This window comes from Metopolophium dirhodum, chromosome 1 (assembly GCF_019925205.1).
Source record: "Metopolophium dirhodum isolate CAU chromosome 1, ASM1992520v1, whole genome shotgun sequence".
In the NCBI taxonomy this organism is placed as follows: domain Eukaryota; kingdom Metazoa; phylum Arthropoda; class Insecta; order Hemiptera; family Aphididae; genus Metopolophium; species Metopolophium dirhodum.
The window spans coordinates 51,224,186-51,250,208 of NC_083560.1; the positions used below are offsets into that span (position 1 = coordinate 51,224,186).

At 32.4% G+C, this 26,023-nt stretch overlaps 1 protein-coding gene across 2 annotated transcripts in view; it reads left to right on the forward strand.

Annotated features, from left to right (window-relative positions):
• The window catches only part of LOC132937523 (E3 ubiquitin-protein ligase mind-bomb), a 45,189-nt gene extending 24,612 nt beyond the window's left edge, over positions 1-20,577 (forward strand). Inside the window, exons 10-14 of one of the 2 annotated variants that reach the window (XM_061004338.1) lie at positions 15,428-15,662; positions 15,812-16,321; positions 16,396-17,453; positions 17,820-18,105; positions 18,211-20,577. In XM_061004338.1, coding sequence (XP_060860321.1) covers positions 15,428-15,662; positions 15,812-16,321; positions 16,396-17,453; positions 17,820-18,105; positions 18,211-18,360 — 2,239 coding nt within the window. In that variant the 3' untranslated portion in view covers positions 18,361-20,577. The remainder of the gene's footprint in view (positions 1-15,427; positions 15,663-15,811; positions 16,322-16,395; positions 17,454-17,819; positions 18,106-18,210) is intronic. The other variant, XM_061004339.1, reaches the window with a different exon arrangement.
• Positions 20,578-26,023: the final 5,446 nt, after the last annotated feature.

A 26,023-nucleotide genomic window follows, 5' to 3' on the forward strand; every position in this document is an offset into this window, starting at 1 on the left:
TGCGATGACAGCGTCGCTTGTTTCCCGTGCCATTGCACCGATTCGAAAACCGTTAACTATTAAAGTACGTCTATAAATAATAATAATTGTGATTAGTGATTACCCATCGGACAATAATTGTTTTGTATTAATAATAATAATATTATATTATAATCTATTATCTTATCACGCGATTAATAATATTCGTAAACATTATATAAATCTATCTATTGAAAAAATGTTACACGCCCTCTCGCCTATACCAAACGGTGTTATATATTACGAAATAGACGTATACGACTATTTATTATTATTTATGACATTACACAAAACATATTATAATTAAAGGGACACACGCGACATTATAAATGCACAGTCGAACCTCGTCGATGCGCGTTTTCGGGGGCCCGGGGTCGCGTTTGTATATTGTAAGTGCTTACCTCTATAAATAAAATATGTTATTACAGAGATACCGGAACACGACGTATTGTGGTGCGTCACACGTACGTGTCCACCACGGTACCTCCTCGTCGTTTACGCGATATCTATATATTATAAATTATAATATTATTATTTTGATACAACGTTAAAATAGTTTACACGGTTATACAGACATAAATTACAACAATATCCGGATCATATATTATATTATTGGTATATATAGTTGATGGCGGGTGCCTGTGATGTGTCGCCCGGCCCGCCGCTCCATACTTCTTTACATTCCATACGTCGTAAAATTCGGCCAAACGGCTCGCGCACACTATGCGAACATACAAGAAGTACGGAACTCTGGTGCCGGGTGTTCCACGTCGCGATGGTGCCGCGTGCTGGTCCGCCGAGTGATGAATCGCAACCTTCGTGTCGTGATTATGTGTACCGCAGCACTCACTAGTCACTATGTTATAATAATAATAATAATAATATACTCTGCGGTCGGTACACGTCCGTCGCCGCGGTTTGATAGCCGTTCGCGGAGGCAGCGTCCATCTCTTACCCGACGCTTACGCGCGATCCGAGTACACGGTACGGTGCCAGCGGCCGTGGATCGTCGCTAAAAATAAAGCAGCAGCTCGCTGTCGCTATTATTAGACCGACGAGACCGATCGCATCCCCGCCGCCCTCTTATACACTATCGGCGCCGCCGCCAACGCGTAGTTAGCCAAATCCGTGCAATCGCCCATTATCTATTTATAACGTATCCAGTGGCGGCGATGCGTGTACACGTATGTTTTAATTACATTGATACAGTTCTATCTATATAGTATAATATTGAAAATTGTAATGCCCATATGTAACGGCGTATATTATATAATATTATGTACATTATGTATTACATTATTGTAATGTAACGGCGATAATATCGCACTTGATTCGAGTGTAAACCGGGAAACGTATTAATTATCGTTATACAGGTATTATGTAGGTACCGAAATTGACTACGATAATATTATAATCGTCGGGGGTGCCGTAAATTTAGGCCGCCGCCGCCGCTATAGTCACCGGGCTAAACTCCTCGTGCGTGCGTGTGTGTGTGTGGATGTGTGTGTGCTCCGTGTACCGAATAATCGAATCGACCACGCGCCGTCGTGTACCGTTTGTGTGACGACGACGACGCGTATAATCACGATTCGAAATTGCGTTATATTGTGTGCATGTGTACTTTCATATGTATATACATTATGTGTGTGTATGTGTGTGTGCGTGTGCGTGTGATGACGATAGTACTATATATGATTCCGGTGAGACTATATACTGCGGCGCGCCGCCTATACAGCGTCCGACCGACTTCGTAATAATCGATTACATTGTGTTCTATTAAACAATAATTTGACTGCGTTACTGTGTGTCGGCGTTCCTATTATATTATTATATGGTATATAAAAAAAGGGAATTAAAAAAAAAATTTTAATAACTAATCCGGGAATAACGATTTGAAATCAAAATAGTAAACTATAGTTACATTCATTATATTATACATCGTTAGTATTCTGACCGAAGAGATGATATTGTATTACTTATTGTGGTCGTCGTCGTCGCCGTAGCTCCTCTTATCCTTGCATCCATCATTGCTGTTGTCATCCGCTGCCCGTATTGGTTGGTCCCGCCGGTGTCCGTCTAGTCGCCGTCTTTACCGTGGCCGAAGTTGTTCTGATGGTCATCGTTTTGATCCTCCGGTCGCTGCTGATGATCGACTGACGCTAAAAGCCGGCCGGCTGTGGCACTTATACGAGCGGTCCGTCCGACTATTGGCACACGCACCAGGTTCTCGGATCTGTTGCTGCTTCTGCTGCTGCTGCTGCCTGCCTTCCCATACGACCGTCGTCCCTCATCTTCTACCCCACTCTGTGTAAAGATCGGACCTCTACCGTTGCCGCTTCTACCGCGATATTCGTTAACTGTGTCTTGCTCTCTTCTCTCTCTCTCTCTCTCTCTCTCTCTCTCTCTCTCTCTCTCTCTTTCTATATATATATATTTATTATATACACTCGCCCGAATGCGTGCGGCAAGAATGCGACGTCTCCTCACCGCCGTGTGTGTGTTTATAATAAGCACGGTACACACATGGCACACGTGTGTGTCGCACCGGTGGTGGCTTGTTCTCCCGCTGCAGCCACCGGTCCCGTTCTATAATAAAAACTCCTGTGCCGGTGCCCCTCCCCCACCCGTAATCCCTAATCCATCGGTCGCGAACGGGGGGCCCGCCGCGTTGGTCGTTCTCGAGCACCGGCGGCGGCGGCGGTTGCTGCAGCTGCGGAACGTCGTCGGTCGTTCGGGCACCGCGCCGTATATCCCTCCCGCACCGTCTCGTATCCCTCCCGCCGACGTCTCTTCGTCCTCCTTCTCTTCCGCCGCTCGCCATTTACGGTCATCTCTCCGGAGCTGCTCAAGAAGAGTCTGAGTATATATATATAATATATATGAACGAGCAAGACGACTGTGTAATAATACATAACCAGATTGCGTACCGAGTTTCTAAAAATAACCGCCGCCGCTGCACCAGACTCCCGCATATAAGTCGAATAGCCGTCGCCGCTGTACTTGTGCGTTACTATACATTATTATCGCCCTTGTACCGCGAGTGTATATTAAAAACGCGCGTAGACGCATCGCCGAACGAGGTGTGACGATTGGCAAATGGTGATAGGAGTCTCCGGCGAGGGGGGGGAGGGGAAAGTGTGTGCGCGTAGCAGCAACGGTGAAATACAACACCGCCGCCGGGTCACGCGCACATCATCTTTTCGTCATTACTACGTGTGCAGCATCGTTACTGTGAGCTGCACTAGCCGGGGTTTCGAAAATTTGGGTTTTTTACCATATATATATATATATATATATATGTTCAATACGAATTCGACAAAACTGAAAGTTCAAAACATTTTATGGCCACGATGACAGTCGGACCGAGACGAATATTATTGTCAACCCGCCAAAGTTTCGTAAAGCAATACGCACCAAACACAATACAATATATACTTACTCGTACACACTCGCTCACTCGCACACAAACGATGGCGATTCTCCGATCCCATCGAATAGTTGTCGGCTTGTCGCTATTATATCGCGGGGACGATATTGTTTTTTTTTTAAACCGTCGGATACCATTATTAGGCAGTAGATTTATGTGCTTTTAAGATATATAATATGTTCCATGTATCTATGCATTTTGAAAGTCACAATGAATAAACGCACTAAAATATATGACAGTCATCAATATTAATAAAATAACTTAGTAAAGAACGACTTAACACAAATAATAAATTAAGTATATAATAATATTTTATGATATTTTATTTACGAGATCGAAATAACGAAATTACACATAATATTACGAATAATTAATTCATTAATATATTTTCAAGTGTAGGTATTTAATAAATTAGGTACACAAATTGTTCATAGGTTAGTGTAGAAAATTACTCTGGAAGGAAATGTTATAAATGGATCTATTATTATTATAAATATATAAATGGATATATTATTGTTTTGTTAGGGCGTAGATATGAACGTTTTTGCGTTGAATATCTAAAGCAGTCGGAGCTCAAAAATATAGAATATTATGAAAATGTATTTAAGTTTATTAAAATATTTAGCTATAGGTAGTTGAATTTTACTATTTATTGTTTGTACAAGATCGTACTTTTATCCAACGGCTTCTAATAAAACAAACGAAAATGCATTTGCATATGTATAAATCCAATCTCGATTTATCGTTTACTAATAACACCATTGCCAATGTATCGTGTGCAATTAAAAATATTTCGGTTTCAACGATATTGGGTCTCGTATTGATATGTACTATATCGGTAATCTAGTACACCTGGGGAGTACACCAGGATTACTGGAATATAAAAAAGCAATTTATAACCATTTAGTTCAATATAATATATTCAAGATTATTTTTAAAAAATATATTATGTAAGTATAATTGACAATTGTATTCTTTTTGTATGGTCATTTGTTTTTTTTGTGAAATAAGAAGCAATGTTTTTCGGCCTCACACAATTTTTAAATGTTAAAATATTGATTTTTACGTTTAATTTCCAACCGCGTTACTGTATAGTAGTAATAATAACACGTATACGGACACGGCGCATTAATAAAATAAAACTGGGCACATGATATTGATATTTATTTGTATTACACTGTACAAATATAGGTATTGTACGTATATTATGTTGGAGTGGTTTTTGATTATAGAAATGATTTTTTTAACGGTCGCGTCCACAAAATTGGATCTAAAATAAATATAAAAATAAAGTACACACCATTTAAACCTGATTGGACTCAAGCATTTTAAAATAAGTACGTTTTCTTATGGATTATTTTTATAAAGTAGATACTTTATTTTATTATTATAGTTACCTATTAACATAATATAAATACTATCGTATTGATGTGAACGTCTAATTTATTTTTCATTTATTAGCCAATGTCTAACTTAATTATTCTAAGATACGACATTTCAACTACCTATGGATTATGGATTAACTAGATATTGTCGCATATTTTATAATTTAGTATTTCAGTGGTTGCGATTATCGTTTTAACAATTAAATATTTATACCTTTACGTATTATTAATTATTATATCATATTTTGACGATGGTTGGTAACAGTAATAAGTATAATAACTATAATATGTAATAATAATCACTAATCAGTAAATAAAACATTTCTAGTAACATTATTATTTTATCTGGAAAAATCCTGATCTCGAATAGTGAATACCTACATAATATATTATTACCAATACTCTCAAAATTATGGATATTATACATCATACATTATAAACATTTTGATTTTCCAAATTATTACATTCATTTATTTTATTTAACAATACGAACGACTATTAATTTTTTGTGTTGACTCTGCAGTGAGAAAATTTTGATTTTTCAATTACTATAGGTACCTATTTGTTTTTCTACTATATGCCATTAAAATAGAAAATATTTATTTATTTTTTAATAGTCTAAAAATGCATTACATATTATATATACGCTGCTTAAATGTACTCATATTTATTTCTATACTTAATAGTTTATAATCGTATTTTTGTAATTGTATATAATATGTCAGAGAAAAACTCACATTAGCTATTATATAATCTAACTTTTACAACAGATGTGAAAAATAGTAATCTTTGTACTCTTTTTGAAATTGGAACGGGAAAGACTTAAGACTTTTATGGGGAATAATGTTTCTCACTTTTGAAAATAGCATCTTGCAGACCAATGATACTAATAGTTTTCCTTCGTGTCCTGCAGCTGTTGACAATATATACGTAACGCGCAGCCGCTAGTACCTAAATCACCGGTGTGGTATTTATTGAAAAGGTTGTATTATAAAAAATATTGAAGTATGAGCACAACTTAAAAGTATTAAAAATAAACTGCTCGTGCATTATTGCTGGCATAAATGACGTAATGGAATAATGCTACTCGAATATAATATATCAACCACGATCGGAAAAAATAAATACCGATTTCGATAAAAATCTCTTGAAATGCTGAAACAGCTGAATATTATCCGCATTCTATGTGCCGATACTCTACATTAATTGTATAAAATAACGTAAAAGTTACGAGTAAATCAAACAAAACATGGAGTGTTTTAATTGTGTTAAAAACACCGTAAAATCGTTTTTAAGAATACTTCAAACGCATTATATATACATAAAAAAAAACTTAAAAATTCTAACGAGCGTACACTCCATAAAGTATTTGTATTTGAACTTGTTTAACGCCATAACTCCATGCTGCGCGCACCACACGTGTATAGCACGTTACGATGGCTGTATAAAATCGCTGCCGCCTTCGCGTGTTTATAATATTTTAATCGTCGTACGCTTAAATTAGTGATGTTGTTGGCTGTATATCGAATGGTGTACAATAATAATATTATGTAGTCGGGTTCCTGTAAAAAATATTTTTATCATGCCGCGGTGATATATTATTTAGGTATATTTTATATTGAACACTCCTGCATGTGCGAGCGTAATGAGGAGCTGGAAAGAAAGCAATTTCCCTGGGCACCGACATTTTAGTGGCGTGGTTAATTATAAAGACAACAAAATTGAACTCTGTATTTTGTGTTATGATATGGATAGACCTTTCAGCCTGTGGTGTGGAACTTTTGAACCTTTATGATATTCGTGAAATAAATCAAAGTATATTCGTGACGATTTACTATGATAAGTATGGGCGTATTGCGTATGGCTTTGGATTTTCGATTTGAGTACATAATATTATATTTGCTATTGGCAACACGTCACTAGAGTTTATCGGGACTATTCGTCAAAAGTTGTTATCCCGAAAAAAAACTCAAATTCGGCTGGCGGTTGTGTAAAATCGATTCGCTAATATGGTAAGTTATTCGACGGAACAAACCACCACTGCAAGTTACCCACCTTTCCTATACCGCGGCTGTATATCCAACAATCCGCGGTCACCTCATCCCGGCTGCGGTTTCGGTCCAGCCAAATCCTTTTCGACCGTTATAATCTCCTCTATATATGGCCGGTTAGCCCATAAACTATAGACTAGACTGGATGATATTTTATACTGCAGTGGTGACCTCTCCGCGTTACTGCCGCTGTATTGTATTGCATGATGTGATGTTCGTTTCTTTTATAAACTCAATATTTATATGTGTAAAACCACTTCGAACTTAATTTTGTATTCGGTTATTAGAATATTTATAAAGTAATACATACGTAAGTAGTATATACAATGTATACAATAATTGCAAATAATATTATTAAAAACCCGACTTCCGAACTTGCTAATCTTGCTAAGCCGGTTTCTACTTTCTATACATATTTTTTGAAATTACTTTAAGTAAAGTTACTTTATTTACCTATATTAATATTACATTACCTATTATAGGGTATTCATTTTTTATAAATATTAGAATAATCAATGATATTAGGTATGTTATGTTGGGTTTTTTATAAAATATCTCATCATTTTTAGTAATAATGAATAAATATATTTTGTATATTTTAAATAATTAAATAGTCAAAAAAAGAACGAGGAAGCTCTCTGCTGCATGCCTATTACCTAATAGGTTTACCTCGTCATTGATTAGGTTACTGCTTTAATGGATGATTTAAATTTGAATTAAATGATAAATTATTCCATATGAAAAACGAATTTGAGCAAGATGGTGTGTTTGAGACGGCTTCTGTTTCTAAGGATATTTTATGATTTATTTATATTATTACTTTTAGTAGTTTATTTTTCTTTATTATTGATACGGTACGTTGAACTAATTTATACCGAAAAAACATCGCATATAATATAGTAGATATTTCATAAATATTATAATATTATATGGTTTTTAACTTTGAAGTCAATACCGTATATCGCCGTAGAACGGTGAAAATAGGTTCGTATGGTTCGCAAGGTTCATTAGCTGAAAGTTAATCTAAATCCAGGGTGCGGCAGAGCCAACTGACGAGTTTTGAAGGGCTGTTATATATTCGCGCAGACGAGTAAACCTCGACCACTGCCCAGACCATGATTACGACTATAACTATTTGCAGGGCTTGCAATCGCTATAATAACATTATAACTATAACGTCATATTTGACAAAAAACGATTGAAATTTGTAAACGTAATTATAACGGAAAGCGATATTCAAAAATAATTAAATACCGCAAAACAAAACATAACGATTAACAAAATATATTATAAATAGCTAAACAAAACATAACGCAAAGCGTAATTTATAGAATATCATTGACCGAAAAATAACGCAGAACGAAATATTTTTAATTTAATAGGTATTAACACTATTTTAAATAACGATAAACGCAAAACTTGTATAACGTTTTAGTTCTAAATAACGATAAACACAAAACTTGTGTAACGTTTTAATTGTAAATAACATAAAACGGAATTTTTTTTTCAAATGCAAGCCCAGATTTTAATTCTGTATAACGATGAACGCGAATCTTGGATAACGTTTTAATTCTGAATAACGATAAACGCAAAAGTTGAATAACGTTTTAATTCAAAATAACGATAAACGCAAAAATTGTGTAACGTTTTAATTGTAAATAACATAAAACGGAATTTTTTTTTCAAATGCAAACCCTGATTTATAGGCCTTCAAAGCTGTCATTTGGCTTAGTTGCGCCCTGTATTTTGAACGTTTCTTTATGTATGGAAAATAATAGTATAACATATTGGCAAAAAGTTTAAGTTTTACAATTAATATTTCTTGAATCACAAAATAATAGTTTTATTAATATTAGTTTTAAATTGTTATTTTTCGTTTAATTATCCAATGTTGTCAAAATTGGAACTTCCAATGTTTATAAAAAAATGTTGTAGATGCAGTTTAGATATTTTTAAATGAACAGCTTATGAATAACTTTGTATTGCATTTTGAAGATTTAGATTTTTGGCCTAGGAATTATAATATATATACTGCCGGGTGTCCCACGAGGATTTTGATTATTATTATTATTATTATTATTATTTACCATTGCGATATCTCCTGAGAAAATAAATATTATTATTTTTTATTAGACCCACAGAAACAAGGACTTCGTATATTTTATTTTTTAATTTAATTAAATTTTTCGGTAAAATTTTTAAAAAAATTGAAGGTAGCCATTTTATAGATTTTACTTGTCTGAAAGTTTTGACTTTTCATCACTTTATTTTCATTAATCTCATGGTTTTTAATAAAATAATATAGTCCCCCTCTACGGCTAATGGGTATATTTTCACGGGACTCTCTCTGTGTAATAAGATTACGATATAAAATAAATAAAAATATCATAAAATTATAAATGTCAAAAATAAAAATATCATAATATTAAGTTACCATAACAACGAATTATCAGGACAACCGTGTGAAAATAAGAGTTTCTGTTTATGTAGGATATAAATTCTTTAAAATATAATACGGGTACCAGCCCAAATTTTCATATTAATGATGAAAAATAAGCTTAAAAATTTCAAAATCATTGTCAGGCCGTCTGACAATCTATAAAACCACCCATTATCGTTAAATTCGTCCACCACTCTGTTTTAGACTTAATTATAATTCCGGGGTCAATTTGCTTTACTTTATTTGTGATCGACGTTAAATATTTTATTTTTTTATGGAATCTGAAATTACGTACAAGTTTCCCTACTCCATTTTCTGTTTGCCACGTGCAATGTTTCTAAGTAACTAAGTGTCGCATTTACTTTTAGGAAAAGAGGTTAGGTGTTTTCACCTCTTATTTGTTAACATGAACGTTTTAATACTTTAGTAAATCAAAAATAATGTGTGCATGGTTAAATTTTAAACGGCTCTTTTTAAGTAAATTTTGATTTTAGATTCATAGTAGTTTGGTCTTTGACTTGAAAATATAGGCCAAATATGGCATTAAAAATAGGTTTTGCAATACTAAAAACAATATAAGTTGTGCTGCAAATAGATATGTAATTACACTAGTTTGTCAAAAAATTCCCGATTTTATCTAACGGAATCCGGTTGAAAAATAAAATCGAGTGTTCCTTAAATCTGTGCACCAAACGGACATGTAAGGCAAAATCAAAGGACATGGGAATAATTTGTTGTAGAACTTTTGACTTTTACGAACAAAATCGTTTTCTACCCTACTTTTATTTAATAATATAACAATGTCGTGTCGGGGGTGTAATAAATCCCATTGGATTGCCCGGATTTAACACTAATAATACATTTTAATTGTACGTGTATCACCGACTGGTATTTCAAATCGTACGCGACGAATGCACTATATGCAGCATCAGCCGGTCGGTCGTTGTGCGTAACTACAGCGACCCAGGAATTGTTCGTGCAATATAACTAATTCCTATGTATTATTCCCGCATATTAATTTTATTTTTTTCCAAAATAATAATGGTACCTACCTAGTATATATTTTACTACCTTTATCTGGGGCTACCCGCCACGCGTATACTGACACGTCTAATATAATATTATTCTAACGTTATTATTACAATGTTTTCGACGAGCGTTTTCCGTTTCTTTTTGAGAACAGGATCCTTGCAGGTCGGTATAGGATGATGACGATGAGGCGGTAACTCGACACCGCCGCCAAATCCGTCACGCACGGTCGTTACTCCCGCCTCTTCCGACGGCTTATTTTTGTATAAAGTCCCGTGCGCTCGGCGATATATATATACAACAAACGTACATACACAATATGATACACTGGCTGTATTGCTTGATATGTGTCTTCCTCCGTCCGGGACGTTGTCTTGTACACACACGTGAAGTAAAAACTTATAGGTACACGGTGGCGCTGAGTTAGTTCTGCTGGAAAATAATGCTTACTAAAACATTAAAACCCAACCGCACCAAATAACACGTGACCCACGAAACGGGGCGTATATCGAATTCACCGACTTTGTATCGGGCCCGCCGGCTATTGATTCCGCTGAGCTTAAAATGTATAAAAATTCTAAAAACGTATTAAAATATATTACATTTTTTTAATTAATAAACTTCAATATTATTATTACTATCAATATTTCATTATTATTTATACTATAGTATTATACACATTAATAAGTGTTATAATATTATGACTTTCACTTGATCGTCGAAATAAAAAATGAAAACATGACTTACCTATGTTAAAATGTATTGATTTACTTTAAAGTTTAAAAATTGTGGCTGCTGTTTATATAAATTTAAAGATCAGCGTAATCGACTGAAAAATTATAGGATGAACTCATGAACTGTAGCCGCCGAAATAAATAACCTCTAGAATCGATACATACTTTTTTTGAAAACAGGATGTTTTGGCGGAATCAATAAATTCCCACGAAACGCGCTAAAATAATATTAACTTTGTTTTTCTCAGTAATATCGCTATAGAACACATCCGAATGTATTGGTCCGTTACTATTTAATATATTATATAAAAAAATTTAATATATTATGCCAGTATTGGTGATTATATTTCCTGTATTTAACATTGAATAAATTTAGATTCTGAGCGGAGCATTGAATGTCTTGATTTTTTACAATAATGTGTGGTTTTTTTGTGTCTGTTATCCTTATCATCGTTTGGAGTTGTGAAACTGCTTCAATTTTCTTCAACAATTTCTTGTTCGATGGGAAAGTGAATCTAGTTGGTACATTTGGAAGGTTAAACTTTAAAATTTCCTATAGTTTTCAAAAACGTAGAGAAAAACAAAATAAAATTTTTTTCTTTGAATATCAGTACAATGTTACTCGTTAAGTCAAAAAGCTTGAAAATTTAATACAATACATTGATACAAGGACAGTTGAAAAATAATAATAATGCATAGTCAACATTTTTACAAGCAATTAAAGTTCAAATGTTGACATAAGGCATAAAAATCACGGAAATGTGTAAACTATTTTGAATTAAAAATTCATAAAAAATTTCTTTTTAAATCTAAGGTTTGAAAATTTAATACCAGATTCCTCGCAAGTTTTACTACCTTTATCAAAAAAAAAAATGTTTACCGGAAAGTCAAATTAAATTTTTAGGAGCGTTTGGTGTTCAAATTTTTACAACATTGCATATTCACTCGATTTCTTATGTAGCAATTTTCTTATTTTGTTGTAATTAAAACGAATAACTGTACATACTTGAAATTTATACCATATGCTTATTTTATCAATTTCTATACTTGATAACATTTTCAAAATATTTTGATTAGTTTTGAGCTGTTTACGGACATTTTCAATTTTTTTTTTTTTCTATAAATGTCAATAAAATTTTATTTGTTGGGTCAAAAAGCTTGAAAATGTAATACATGGCTCCTAATATATTGTTACTATAGCAATTAAAAAATATTAAAAATACATACGCACAGTTTTTTTTTATAAGCCTTTAAAGTTTGATTTTTGACAATAAATTTATCAAATTTAAAATTTTTTAAATGTTCAACTTTCATAGCTAAGATTGAAAATTTATAACAAAGTTAGTATTCTGTAACCAAAAAATTAGTTTTTTTTATAGTTTGTTTATGTTTTAATTTTGACGAAATTACTTAGACATATAAATAAATAACCAAGCATTAGGATTTTAGTTATTTTGTTGTAATTGTATAATATTATTCAACTTACTAGCCAGCGTATAAGTTAATAATAACTAATAAGTAATAACAATATAAAATATCCACAAACCGTCTCCGCTCAGAATCGTTTTTTGTATACAATGATATATCATTGAAATCAAATTTAATACCATCCATTATACAGTACCCACTTGTAACCATCTGTACAGCAGAGCGACATCCACTTACCTGCTTTTTTAATATCGGGTATGTGTTTTCTTAGTTTTAATGAAACACAAGCAACACTACCTTTCGCCCATCTTTGTTTTGATTTAATCTCATTCATCGTGGAAAATAAACATTCACGACACTTTGTTTACGTGAATTTTGAGAGAATGAAATAACCAATTTTTTTTATTACAAAATATGTTTGTAGGTAAGTTTTAAACTTTCAATATTTTATAATTATATAGTAACTATACCAATTATTATTTATAATTAAAAAAAAAATTTTTTTACTATTATTTTTCATTAAAAATAAGATTTAACAATGAAGTAAAAATATTTTTGTTTGTCACTAAAATACCGTGCCATTAATATATTATATAGAGTCAATTCGTAGGTATTCATAGATTTTCTAGTATAGGATACGTATTGATGGTGATTGGTATTGACTTATTTTTTAGGAGAGGCAGTAGAGGTGATTTTTTAAAATTTAATGTTGAATTACGAAAACGTTGGAATTGAAAAGAATTTTTTACTGCCGAAATTGAATTAGAATTTTCCATATCACGATTTATGAAGTGTATAGTAATTTCTATGTATCTAGTATACATATTATTACATAGTTGGACTATTAATTTTATCATATTGTATACATTATTTTTTACCCATCGCCCCATAGTTAATTTTTGGACTGTTCAAAAGTATCACCCTTAAGTTCGTATACTGCTTCGGTTGATATTAAATAGTTTTTATGTGTACGACGAATTCGGCAGGCTGTGGTGTACTACGTGTGTAGAAAGTAAATATTAATCAGTAGGTATGTCCGCGCGCATAGTCATCTGTCCCGATCCGTCGGCGGGAGAGGGTCTCTTCTCAAAAGCTCGAAACATCAAACGAATAACCATATATTATATAATATAATATTGTATAAAAGCCAATTATAATATGCATAATATAATATACATTATACATATGATGCGCTATATACGTTTCGTGGCGGAGGTGCAATTTTCGGGGTGGACGATTTCGATACGTTTTATTATACGATATTGCACGTACTATATTGTGTATCATACTATCATGTGTACACATAAATAATAATATATTTATATATTGATATAAAGAAAACAATAAACTCGAGGGGATAGTAATCCTTTGATTACCCATATTCAATAAACTTTTCGATAAAAAATATATATATAATATATATTATATTAATTAAAAAAAAATACAATTTGTGCGCTTCGGCACTCTGCTGGCGGCGGCGATGATAGTTTCTGCTGTATATATGATCACCCTCACGCATCATGCTTCTCTTTTTCATCTGGCGCAAATTGAAAACACAAAGCTCTCGCAACCGTGTGTATAGGTATAATATAATAATGTACGCACGCATGACCTGCGGCGCCTGCAGCTTTAATATATTAAATATTAGTACGCTATATATCACTATGCTATTAACGTACCTATAACTATTGGCCATTGGGTAGTATATGTATGCCCGGGCCATTACGCTGTAGAATAAAAAAAAATGTACAATACAAATTTTAGGGTCACAACAATAGCGGTCAATGGTTGCATAACTTCGGGGCCATCCCAAAGTGACCTCATCTGTGCACATGCCTTTTTTCGTACACCATCTATATGTGTCCTTTGGTATTTACTGTATAATATATGCATGGAATATAATATATTAATAATATGCCATCATGTAATATTTATGAACGTATATGTTTAATAACGTTATCAAAAATAAATAAAAGTGTATTGGTTTTTTGTTAATCCTGTACACACTATACATGTCATGTAATAATTAATAGCCACACAGATAATATTCCTTAACTTATATTAAAATCTAAAAGCCGTCTTTAATGTTTAATATGCATAATTATTTTTTTTTTTTAATAGAAATATAAATAATCAAAAACCACATACATCGTCAACAAATAATAATATAATACCACTTGAATACAATGGCATGTTTAAGTAATATTTCGAAGTGTAATTATGAACATGCAAAACGAAGTTTATTAAACTACTAAAATTTAAATCATATTACTAAAATAGTAAAATCAAACTACAATAAATAAATGTATAATATACGCGGCATATTCACAGCAATTTCGTTTAACTAACGTTAAATTGTCCATACAATTGTTTAAATGTCTATTATCTTAAAAGTATTTGGAACAAACATTTAAGAGTTCGAATTAGGACAGAATATATATATAGGTGTTAAAAATTGATTTTTGTATATATATTATATATGAGTGTGTGCATATTAGTTATGCCATAAATATGTATGTTTATGCTGAGGATTATTTATACATTAATAAAGCTCTCGTGGATGGCAAAGGCTTCTCTGCTGATCCCTTCAAATTCGCTTGCACCGTATTATTCGGTGCAATAACTTCCAATACATCCCGTCGCAACATCGGCGTTGATACCGCACCCTTCTGCACTATATTGACATCGATATTGACGATATTAATACATTTTATTTATTAACATAAACGGGTGGGCCACCACGGTTTCTCACGAGTCTAACATGAAAAAAACACGCTAGCTTCACACCTTCACAATCTATATGCATATAATATTATATTATCGACGAGAAAACGTCATTTTTATATAAGTATATCGTGTCATTTATCATCATCCTATTCAACTAATCGCTGACAATTTCTATTATGCCGTTACAGAGCTACCGCCATCATGTTGGACTGGATCGCCACAAACGGCGGCCATCGCTACTGGGTCGTGGATGAGCCCAAGGACGATGGATACACCGCCCTGCATTTGGCTGCTCTCAACAATCACAACCGTGTGGCGTCATTGCTGCTGGTCCGTGGGCGGGCCGACCCAAACAAACGAAACGTCAACAAGCAAACAGCCCTTCACCTGGCCGTGGAACGCCAGCACGCAGATATCGTCAAGGTACGTGTATGGTCTTATACAACGATAACGCCATGGCGATAATTTATCGTTTTACTCGGTATTGCCCATAGAGATAATATTATATATTATGTCTATGATGATGGTATTTCCCGTACTTATGTGCGTTTTTCGCTGACATTATTTCGTAGCTCCTAGTTCACCACTCCGCCGACCCGAACATCCCCGATAAGGACGGCGACACGCCCATGCACGAGGCTTTGCGACATCACACGTTGCTACAGATCAAGACGGTCGGCACACCACCCCCACCTGGAGTGGGCTTGGGAAACAACCCTAGGGATCCCAACACAAAGTTCCGGTCAGACGGCGGTGGTGGCATATCGCTGCGAAACATTCTCGCTGGCAACAGGGTCATACGTGATTACCGGGAACTATCAGACGACTTTGAAAGCGGGTATTCAGACGTCAGCCGCACTGTTACGAGCCTTCCATGTCCCGTTGAACAGGCGAGGGAACTTTGGGCGGCCAAGGGTCCCGCGTACTTGGAAATTTTCGCTTCGCCGGTGTCCTCGGTTCAAAGATTGATGGCTGAGCTCCTTGGGGCAGCCGAAGAGTTTAGACGTTTGCGCACAAGTTCCAGCAGTGACAACGAAGCTGATGACAATAAAGACAGCGATCTTACTACAATAGATACCGTGGTAAGGCTAGTTATTTATGCATAAAATATACTGGTGACAAAACGGACTAATTCGTTTCTTTTCATTTTTTACAGCCCGGCTTGAACGATCCACCCCCGATCAAAACTAATAAATCGAAGAAAGTGATTAACCGCCGTCGGATAAAGAAATCTCCAGTGCGAACTATTCGCCAGCAGACCGTTGACGATCAAACCGGTCCGCGATTAGCCGGAGAGGCACGTGCCGCTGCACTCGTAGCCGCCATGGCTCTTTCCGGTAATAGTATGCCAGATGATGGTGGACGACCGGGACCAAGTTCCGAACATAACATGGCCGGAGAAGAGCGTTTGGGCGTTCAAACTGCGGTTTCTGGACCTGGTAGAAATATTTTCGGACGGCCCGTGCGTGGTCCGGTATCAAGATCTGCACCCGCTTCCCCAAGCAATGGAAATGTGATCCCGCCACCACCGAGTGCCACCGTCATTGTTTGCGTGCTCGCCGGCACCGGTCGCGCTGATTTATGGTTGCGCAACAACCGTGGGCAAACGCCGTTGGATCTTTGCCCGGCCGACCAGCCTTTGCGGCTCGCTCTGATCAAGTGCTGTGACGCGGCCGCTAAAGCTCACAACGTTCAAACTACTAATACCACCGCCACCGCTGGGGGTGAAACCGATGGTTCCAGTGTACCGACTCTTTCCGATGAGCGTCCTCAACAATCCCAACTGATGCTTCATAACATGCCACCAGACTACTCGATCAAGGCACCGTATCACGATGCGTACGCCCCATTGATGTCGAAAGAGCCAGAACCCCCAAAAGAGTGCTCCAAGACATTTGCTACTCGAAGTGATTCAGAATTTCTTAAAATTTCATCAACAATCGCAAAACGTTTTATGAACGCTGGGCTTCCTCCCCCGCCGCCAACTATGATGAGGCTAGAAGATAATACTCCGGCGGTGCTTTTACATGAGCCTGAGCCTTTTAGACTCGGTATACCGAGTACTTCCATTGGATTAGTGGATAACAACTTAATGAGAAGGATAGACGATGACGTTGACAACAATGACCCGGAACCAGATTCTATGGACAACAGTACTTTAAACATCGCTAGTAATGCTAACGGCAGCATAGTGATTGATAGTTCTAATAATAGGTAAAGTTTGTGCTTAATAGTTAAAAAATGTATAGCCGTCTAATACACTTCCTGGCTTTTATCTTCTAAATCATAAATTGCATTTTAAATAATCAAATAGTGTATGTTAAATATCAGCACCCCCCCCCCCCTGACAAAATCATTGATCCGCCACCAATTTCTTATCTTTTACCTTAAAATATTACTTCAGTTAAAATGTAGTAAATATAAATTATGTTGTATCAATATCACCCTTTAGGTATAAAAACAAAAACATTTTAAAAATTCCCAAACTTCTTTTTATCAAAAAACGGTACAATTTAATTATATTGTCACCAGTATAATTATTATTTAGGTTAATCTCGGTCCTCTTTCTACTCGTTACAGCAGAACATCTACTGAACGCGGTCATATTGACATAGCTGCTGGTGGAAGCAACAATAGCAAACCTTCCACTTCATGTGATCTGTCGGTTATAAATAACACAATGTCCCGGTCACGAGACAAGCGAACGAATGAGTTGGAACAGGAGAAGATTGACATTGCAAACGCTCCAATACCGGAAGAACGGCAAAACTCTCCCATGGATGTGGCGCCGATAAACCCTCCCGATGTTCTGGAGCCGGGACTAGTGGAAAAACTCATGCAGCAGTTGAGTGATCTCAAGGAAATGGTATGTGTATAATATTGTATTGTATATTTAGTTGTATAATAATATAATAAACAATTATAACTATAATTTTAATATTTTTTTCTAATCATGCATTTTTTTTTAAAGAATATGTGCCCTGTGTGTTTGGATCGATTAAAGAATATGGTGTTTATGTGCGGGCATGGAACGTGCCAGCTGTGCGGTGATCGCATGGCCCCTGGCCAACCTTGTCCTATTTGCCGTAAACCAGTCGCACACAAGATATTATTGTATTAGACCCAGACAACGGAATCAACAATATTCATATGAATCTTCTACTGATCTAGGCATAACCATTTAAATTCTTATTATACTTTCACTAGGTTCGATGAGATTTTGGAGAGATCATATCTAGTGTTGTATCAATTTATTATTAATTATATTATTTTTATTTTATTTTTTTATTGAATTTATCACATCAATAGTTCATTTTTTACTCTATACTATAAACTGAGTTTGCAATTTGTTTTCTCCAATTAATCCCGAGCCATTATTAAACATTTAAAACAATATTAGTAACTTATTGTATGACTAAAACACATGTTGTTTTGTGTTTTTTTTTTTTTTACTTGGTCATACATAATTATAGATTATATATACTTTAGACAATAGTAATGTATAATGGATTTCATATTGTTGTAAAGTTATTATTAAATCCAAAATATTAGTGATATCAATATATTATACTTAGGGCCAGTATTACCATCTCCGGTTAAATTTAACAGACTCCTAACCAGCAGAATTCGGCAGGTAATAAAATGTGTTATTAGTCTGTTAAGCGCAATCAATGATTGTAATACTGGTCCTTATTGTTTGTCTAAAGCTTACTTTTAATTTATAATTATACTATTTATAAAATGTGTTATATGGCCGAACAATTACATTTTTTTTGTCATTAGCTTTAGCTATAATAATTTTATTTATGCTACATTTGTTTAGTTAAATAGCATTTGTTTTTTGTATTAATTTGCGGTAGTTGTTGGTAGTCAACAAAGATGGTATCCACAAATAATATTATTAATAATTCATAATTAAGGTTTTTTAGATATGTATTACTGGTTTAGTTTACTAGAATTTATTTTTTATATTAATTGTTTGTAGTTGTTAGTAGCCAACAAACATAATACTTGCAATTAATATTATTATTATTTATAGTAAAAATTTATATTTTTTATTAGAATAGGTACATAATTTATCTAGATTTACTACTATTATTATCAACAACATTAATGTTCTTATCATCATTATTGATTATAATATACCTTTTACTCACAATTTAAGATATATAGGTTATTTAATACCGTATAGAAATTGGTCTCTAGAGTGATGCTCACAGTTTATCCCAAAAATCAGCTGTTCACCAGGAAGAAGTACAGCTAGTGCTCTCAGTGTACATAACTATATATATTGAAATAAAATATATATTATATATCATGAAAATATAGGTACATTGTTTAATTACATTAATTTCTGTTTGGGCACTAGTGGCTTCTCGCGGGGCATAATCGAGTATAAACATTATGCATCAAAAATAATGCTGTGTTGATTAACCTGTATGTCTTAAATTGTGTTTATATGTATTTATATTCAAATATTATAAACTTATAATAATATTAACCTTATTAGCTTAGTTATTGATTTCTTTAGTATTAGTGATGATCTATTATGATGGATGATAAACTATAGTATGTAGTATTGAGGTGTACTCTAGACTCTACCAGTAATTTAATTATAGCACATACTACCAAAAGTAGAAGTATTTAAAAAATTATATTAATTGATTTATAATTTAAAAGTTCAAAAAAATGTATTCTAATAATAATTGTAGTTTATACAAAAATAATCAACGTCAATATATCTTTTTTTTTTTATCGGAAGTACTGAAAATGAACTATGTACTCTAAGTAATTTTGTTTATATTACAGTTTATTGTCAATCATCATTCATTAATCAATATACTTTATATTATATTACGTATAATTTTAGTATTTTTTTTTTCATTATTTTCTCTAATATTTGTAGTTTAGTATATTATTATTATTATTATCATAGGCGTGCGCAAACTGGTCGCTGGGTATTCGGCTAGTAAAATGTTCTCCTCAAAAATATAAACGCGCCCATCATATTGCCTTGAAAATATTTACAATAACATTTTGTTATGAATATGTGTTTATTGAAAAGGATAGTATATATTAATATTATTTCATAATCAAGCCGTAAATATAGATTGTACTTAAAAATGTTGTTATTTGTTCTACTTCATTCATATTATGCCCTCTAAAAAAAATTATCTACCCCAGTCCACAGAGAATACGAGTGCATACCCTGCATACCCAATACCTATGCATGCCTATGATTATTTCTTTAAACATTTATAATTTTTTATGCTATTATTAAAAATTGTATATTCAATATTATACATCAATCTTAAAATAAACACATTTAATCACTTAACTGCTGGTTGTTTTAAATAATTGCACATTTTTTATTCATAATAATGATCTCTGTATCAACTTAGAACTTGTACATTCACTACTAATTATATTTGATAGTTGAATTGTTTGTTCTGATTTTCTCGGCACATTATTGAGATATAAAAAGTCAATTATTTAGTTTTTAAACAAAAATAGCATAGAAATTAATATCTTTATAGTAAATTATTCATTGAATACATTCATAACCGTTGCAGAATTTACAAAATATATAGATATTAGATAATTGTTAAAAATTCTGAATTCTTCATGCTTGAATGTTATATTAAATGTATTTTTTTTAAGTGTACTTAAGAGGGCTGTTGGTTGTGTTTTAAGGAAATTAATACACGCAATTTAACAAGATGACATTAAAGTGACTTTTAAGTGGGTGCAAAGTAAATACACATAAGTGTGTATGAGTCTAATCTGTAATAACTTTCAGTCAATATTTCCTAGAAATTTTCTGAATTATAACAGTAGGCCCACCATATACCGCCTGGTAGGTCGTTCGTTAGCACAGGCATTAACAATGGTATTAAATAAGATAAAAGTATTGATTTAAAAAGTGGCTGTTTGACCAAAAAGCCAGAGATTACTAGGAGTTTTGTTTGACAGATTATTATTTTTAAAACTAATTTTAATTGATTAAAAAATTTACTAAGTTATTATAGAGGCGATTTATAAAATTAAAATTATCATATGTAGACAACAGGCGTGTGGGGTAGACCGCATGTGACGTATAGAAACATGTGTGGTAGACGGAAAGTTTGAGGTAGATTGCATACGAAAAGAACACCGGCAATTTTGAATATCTATATTTTCGGTAATTTGTAGAAATAAATATATTATATTTTTCTATTATATTATTCATCATGACATTAACAATATTAATTCTGAATATTAAAAAACAGCTCTTTTCAAACCTAATAAATTTGTTAATCAATCAAAATTCGTTTTCAGAATTAAAATCTATCAAACCATTCCTTCCAGTTTTGTCTTGATTTGTGGTGAAACACCAAATTCTTTTCATTGACTGAATCCCCCTTAAGGAATAAAATATACTTAATATGATACAATATTTTATGAAAACATTTTTTGATTCCATTGCTTCTTTCAAAGATTGATTTGCAGCATTATTGTTCATTCAATCCTGGTTTGCTTTCCTTTTAATTTCCTCATAAGTCATATGAACTACACCTAACTACTTACTATTTTTTTTTGTATTTAATGAAAATGTTATTCAATTTTTACTATTATAATTCTCTTGACTTATTTTTTTTTTTATATTGGCTATTAACTAAATGCAGAATGCTATAATTGATGAAATTGATGTTTTATTGCATTCGAATATTAAATTAAATTTTGATCATAGGGTCGGTACATTTCTCTTACGTTTAAAATAATAAATAATAATATTTTTTAAAATTAATTTCAGTCGTAAAATGATGTACATACGGCGTTGTAAATAGGCTACCAAAGGTACACCATATCCTAATAACCGTTCAATGTGTGATCATTTATATTTGCTAATCTATATTAGACATTTAGACACTGTTTTCCCTCAAGCAAAGAGTCACTAGTGGGTGACTTCTTAATCACGTCTACCATGTTATTTTTAAATGTCTTATCACATAAACTTATTATGCTAAGTACCTAGTATAGATTGTATATTTCTTAAAAAATAAAAAAAAAAATTAGGCACTAAAATGAATGTACATCATACATATTACATAATTTATGGTCTTAATTGCTTGTCAGAGTCATAACAATTAACAATGTATTATATAATAATGACTTATAAATTATTATAAAATATGTAAAAAAAACTAAACATTTTCTCAGTCTTTTTGATTGGATATCTTGTCCCTCTAATCAGTAATCTCTATTAGGAAATTGCCCTACTAAAAACTATATTTTTTGCAAGTTTGAAGGTATGGGAGAGCATTATAATATAATATTTTACATTATTTATATTATATTATAATACGCCTTATCCCGATCTAATAAATATACCGTGTATAATATTGAAGATTCAACTAGTGCTAACCTAACCTATGCTATTCTGATATTCTGATATGCAAGGTAAAATATCACTCAGTTGATATATTATATAATATATGTAATACAGGTGTAATCTGATATTTATATTTCATGCTGGAAGATATTTATCTACATGGTCTTCCAATTTCCAATTTTTACTTTAAAAAAAAGTCCTGTATATATATAACAATATTTAAAATAATTTATTTAAAAAAATTCAATGATTATAATTACTTAGTAGGTACCTTTATAAACAGATCGAAATTTTTATTATTTTATTATTCATACAAAGAAAATATACATAATGTATTATAATGATTTTTCAGTTAAATATTATTGTTAAAATACAATAAATTTTTAAAAAATAGTGCAATTTTTATAATTTTTATCTAGGTCTTGTTCTAATATTATGATTTCTTAGTTTAACTAATTATCGTAATATAATATAAGAATATATTTTAAAAAAAATCCTGATATACCTATTATACCGAAAATCATGATTTATAATAATTTTGGTCCTATTCTAAAATTAAGACTTTATATGATGACTTTTTATGCCTCGAACTTTTTGACAACGGACTCTTTTACTCGGTCTTTTTCCTAGGACTTTTTTCCTCGAACTTTTTTGTTGTCATCGTCCATTAGTCATATATTATCACCTTTATCCAACTTTCTATAACTCTTTATTATAAAATGAACAAACTTTATTATTTTAAGATGTTACTGACAAGTGACAATCATTTTTTTTGGACGGTTTGAATTTTAATTAATACTATTTATCATTGTTATTGTTTGTTTTACATATTTATTTGTATACACATTAATTATATATAAAGTATGAATCGTATACTATTTTCGTATAATCGTACTATTTAATTAATCTCAGAGGCTCGCAAAGTCGCGCTAGTGCAGTATCTTGCTGGACAAACTAATAATATAAGTATATAACAGTATAAGTATATATTATATATAAGTTATATTTATTTATTGTTTAATATAAATGAATTATGATTTACGGACATGTCTTGGTGCAGTGTTATTGGTTTCGGATATGTTATTTTGTACTTTTGTCAGTTTTATTTTTTGCGTACCTGTTCTATTATATTAATTTTTCATTTGATTATCAAAAGTATAAATTAGGTACCTACATACACTATCTTTTATCGACTTTTGAAAAAAAAATATGTCTAACAGACAATTTGAAAGTGGTGCATCAGACAAAGAAAAATGTTCAAAACAATGAACTAAAAAAATATAAAGAACAATTATTGATGAATAATTTAGTATTCAATTCAGGTAACTGAGATACCTGATTCATATTTGTGACCTTTCATTTTAGGACAATATAGAGAATATACAGCCATTATCATATTAGGTAATGATATTTATTTTTAAAGGTCCCGGTGCCAGTTTTTCAAATTTTCCACAATTCTATGAAATTTGAAAATTAAATTTTCTATGTTAGTTGCTACCTCAATTATAAGACGTTTCCACTAATCTACTACCCGATACCTATTTAGGGGTGGGGGTTGATAAGGTGTATTATATCGAAAAAATGACTTAACGATAATAGCTCTCAAGCTTTGTAGTATTGTCGGATTTTGATGACTATTTTTTTATCTGAAAGAAGAAGAATTCCTACAACCCTCACCGATCTTTGATTTTGTATTTTATTTCAAATAATTCTATTAAAAAATTTGTAAAAAAAAATGGTTTTTATCTTGTATCTTTTTTGGCATATTAGAAAGTTTGAGAATAAAATATTGAAAAACAGAGATCGATGTGGGCTGTAGAATATTTCCCTCTAGCAACTAAAAAAATTATGAAATTTGGTTGATTCTACAAGGCGGTATCGTTATTCCCGCAGAGTGTATTTTTGAGGACAAAATAGCATCGGCACTGGGCACTTTAATTTATATTATACTAGCATAGAAGCATACATTAATGATTAATACATCACATCTAATCGTGGTATAATATGTATGAGAACAGTGAGTGGATGTATAGTTTCATAATTTACCTATCAAATTATGGTATTTAAATTTTGTGTTTTTTAGTTTGTTTAATATATCAACACGACAAAACGTATCAAATAAACAGATAATTGTAATCTTGAGAAAATTCGTTTTTAATAGGCCTCTAATATTGGTAGTTGCACCCCGGCCTCCTGAGACTTAGATCCGGCACTGATGATAAGTAAGTCTTTACTATCAAAGAGTTCACTGTTACTTTACGGTTTAAAGAACATGTTATTTTTTCTGTTACTGTCGGGAACTCTTAAGACATTGAATTGACCTTGTTAGTAATAGTGGTATCACATTTAACTAACATTGTACCATATTCCAACTGGTGTATGTCAGGTTTAGTTTTGTTGATTATTAAATCTGCACGTTCAGAGTATGTTACCGATGTTATTCCATTTTTGCCAAAATGTGCTATGTTGTGAGTATAAGACGAAGACAATTCATGCTGGTGAGACGTTCTCTTAAAAGATGCAAGCGTAGAATCGACAAGCGCATACAATATAGACTTAACTTTATGCGTGTGTCCCTCTAGACGGGTTATACCACGAACATTATAATGTGTTTATAAAATAATAATAATAATTATTTGAAAACAAATTGATAGCTAGTGGATTTAAGAATAGAGCATAACATGATGCGCATTTTTGAACGAATATAATATTATATTATAACCATGATATTTAAGACTTCCGATCTACAGAAAATCTTCTAAATACTAACAAAAAAAAAATTTATAATTTGACAACAACTAGGATAACTAATAATACTAGTATTCGAATAAATTAATATTAAAATACTTTTAAAATACTATTGAAAAAATGTATTTTACGAATGCTCACAAAGCTTTTGAAATTTTTGAACACAAAGTATATTTTTTACATTTTTATATTATCAGTATAGGTACTTACCTATTATGTTATAACTTACCTTAGATTTATGTAAATTGAAAAATACTATAACACTATCTTTTTTTTAATAACAATAATACAATAAATTGTTCTTAGAAGTGCCAAATATAAAGAAAATATATATATACGAAATATATATATACGAAAACAATATCATTTTTATTGATGTCAAATCAAAACGGACTTATTGTATTTAAACTTTGTCAAAAATACTTTAAAAAAGTATTCAAAATACTTAATAGCATATTGTGTGGCAAGGGCGGAGAAATTGCCTTCCCGCACGAGCCATACATACTATTTTTTTCACGCCTCTGCGTTCATTGATCCCGCCATCACGGCAAAAGTAATTCAAGCTAGGATCTATGCAACTACCAGACTATTCTACGAAAACAATATTTCATGAAAGAAACGATTTGGTTTTATTTATTTTAAGCGTCATGCATAGAGGTTATAA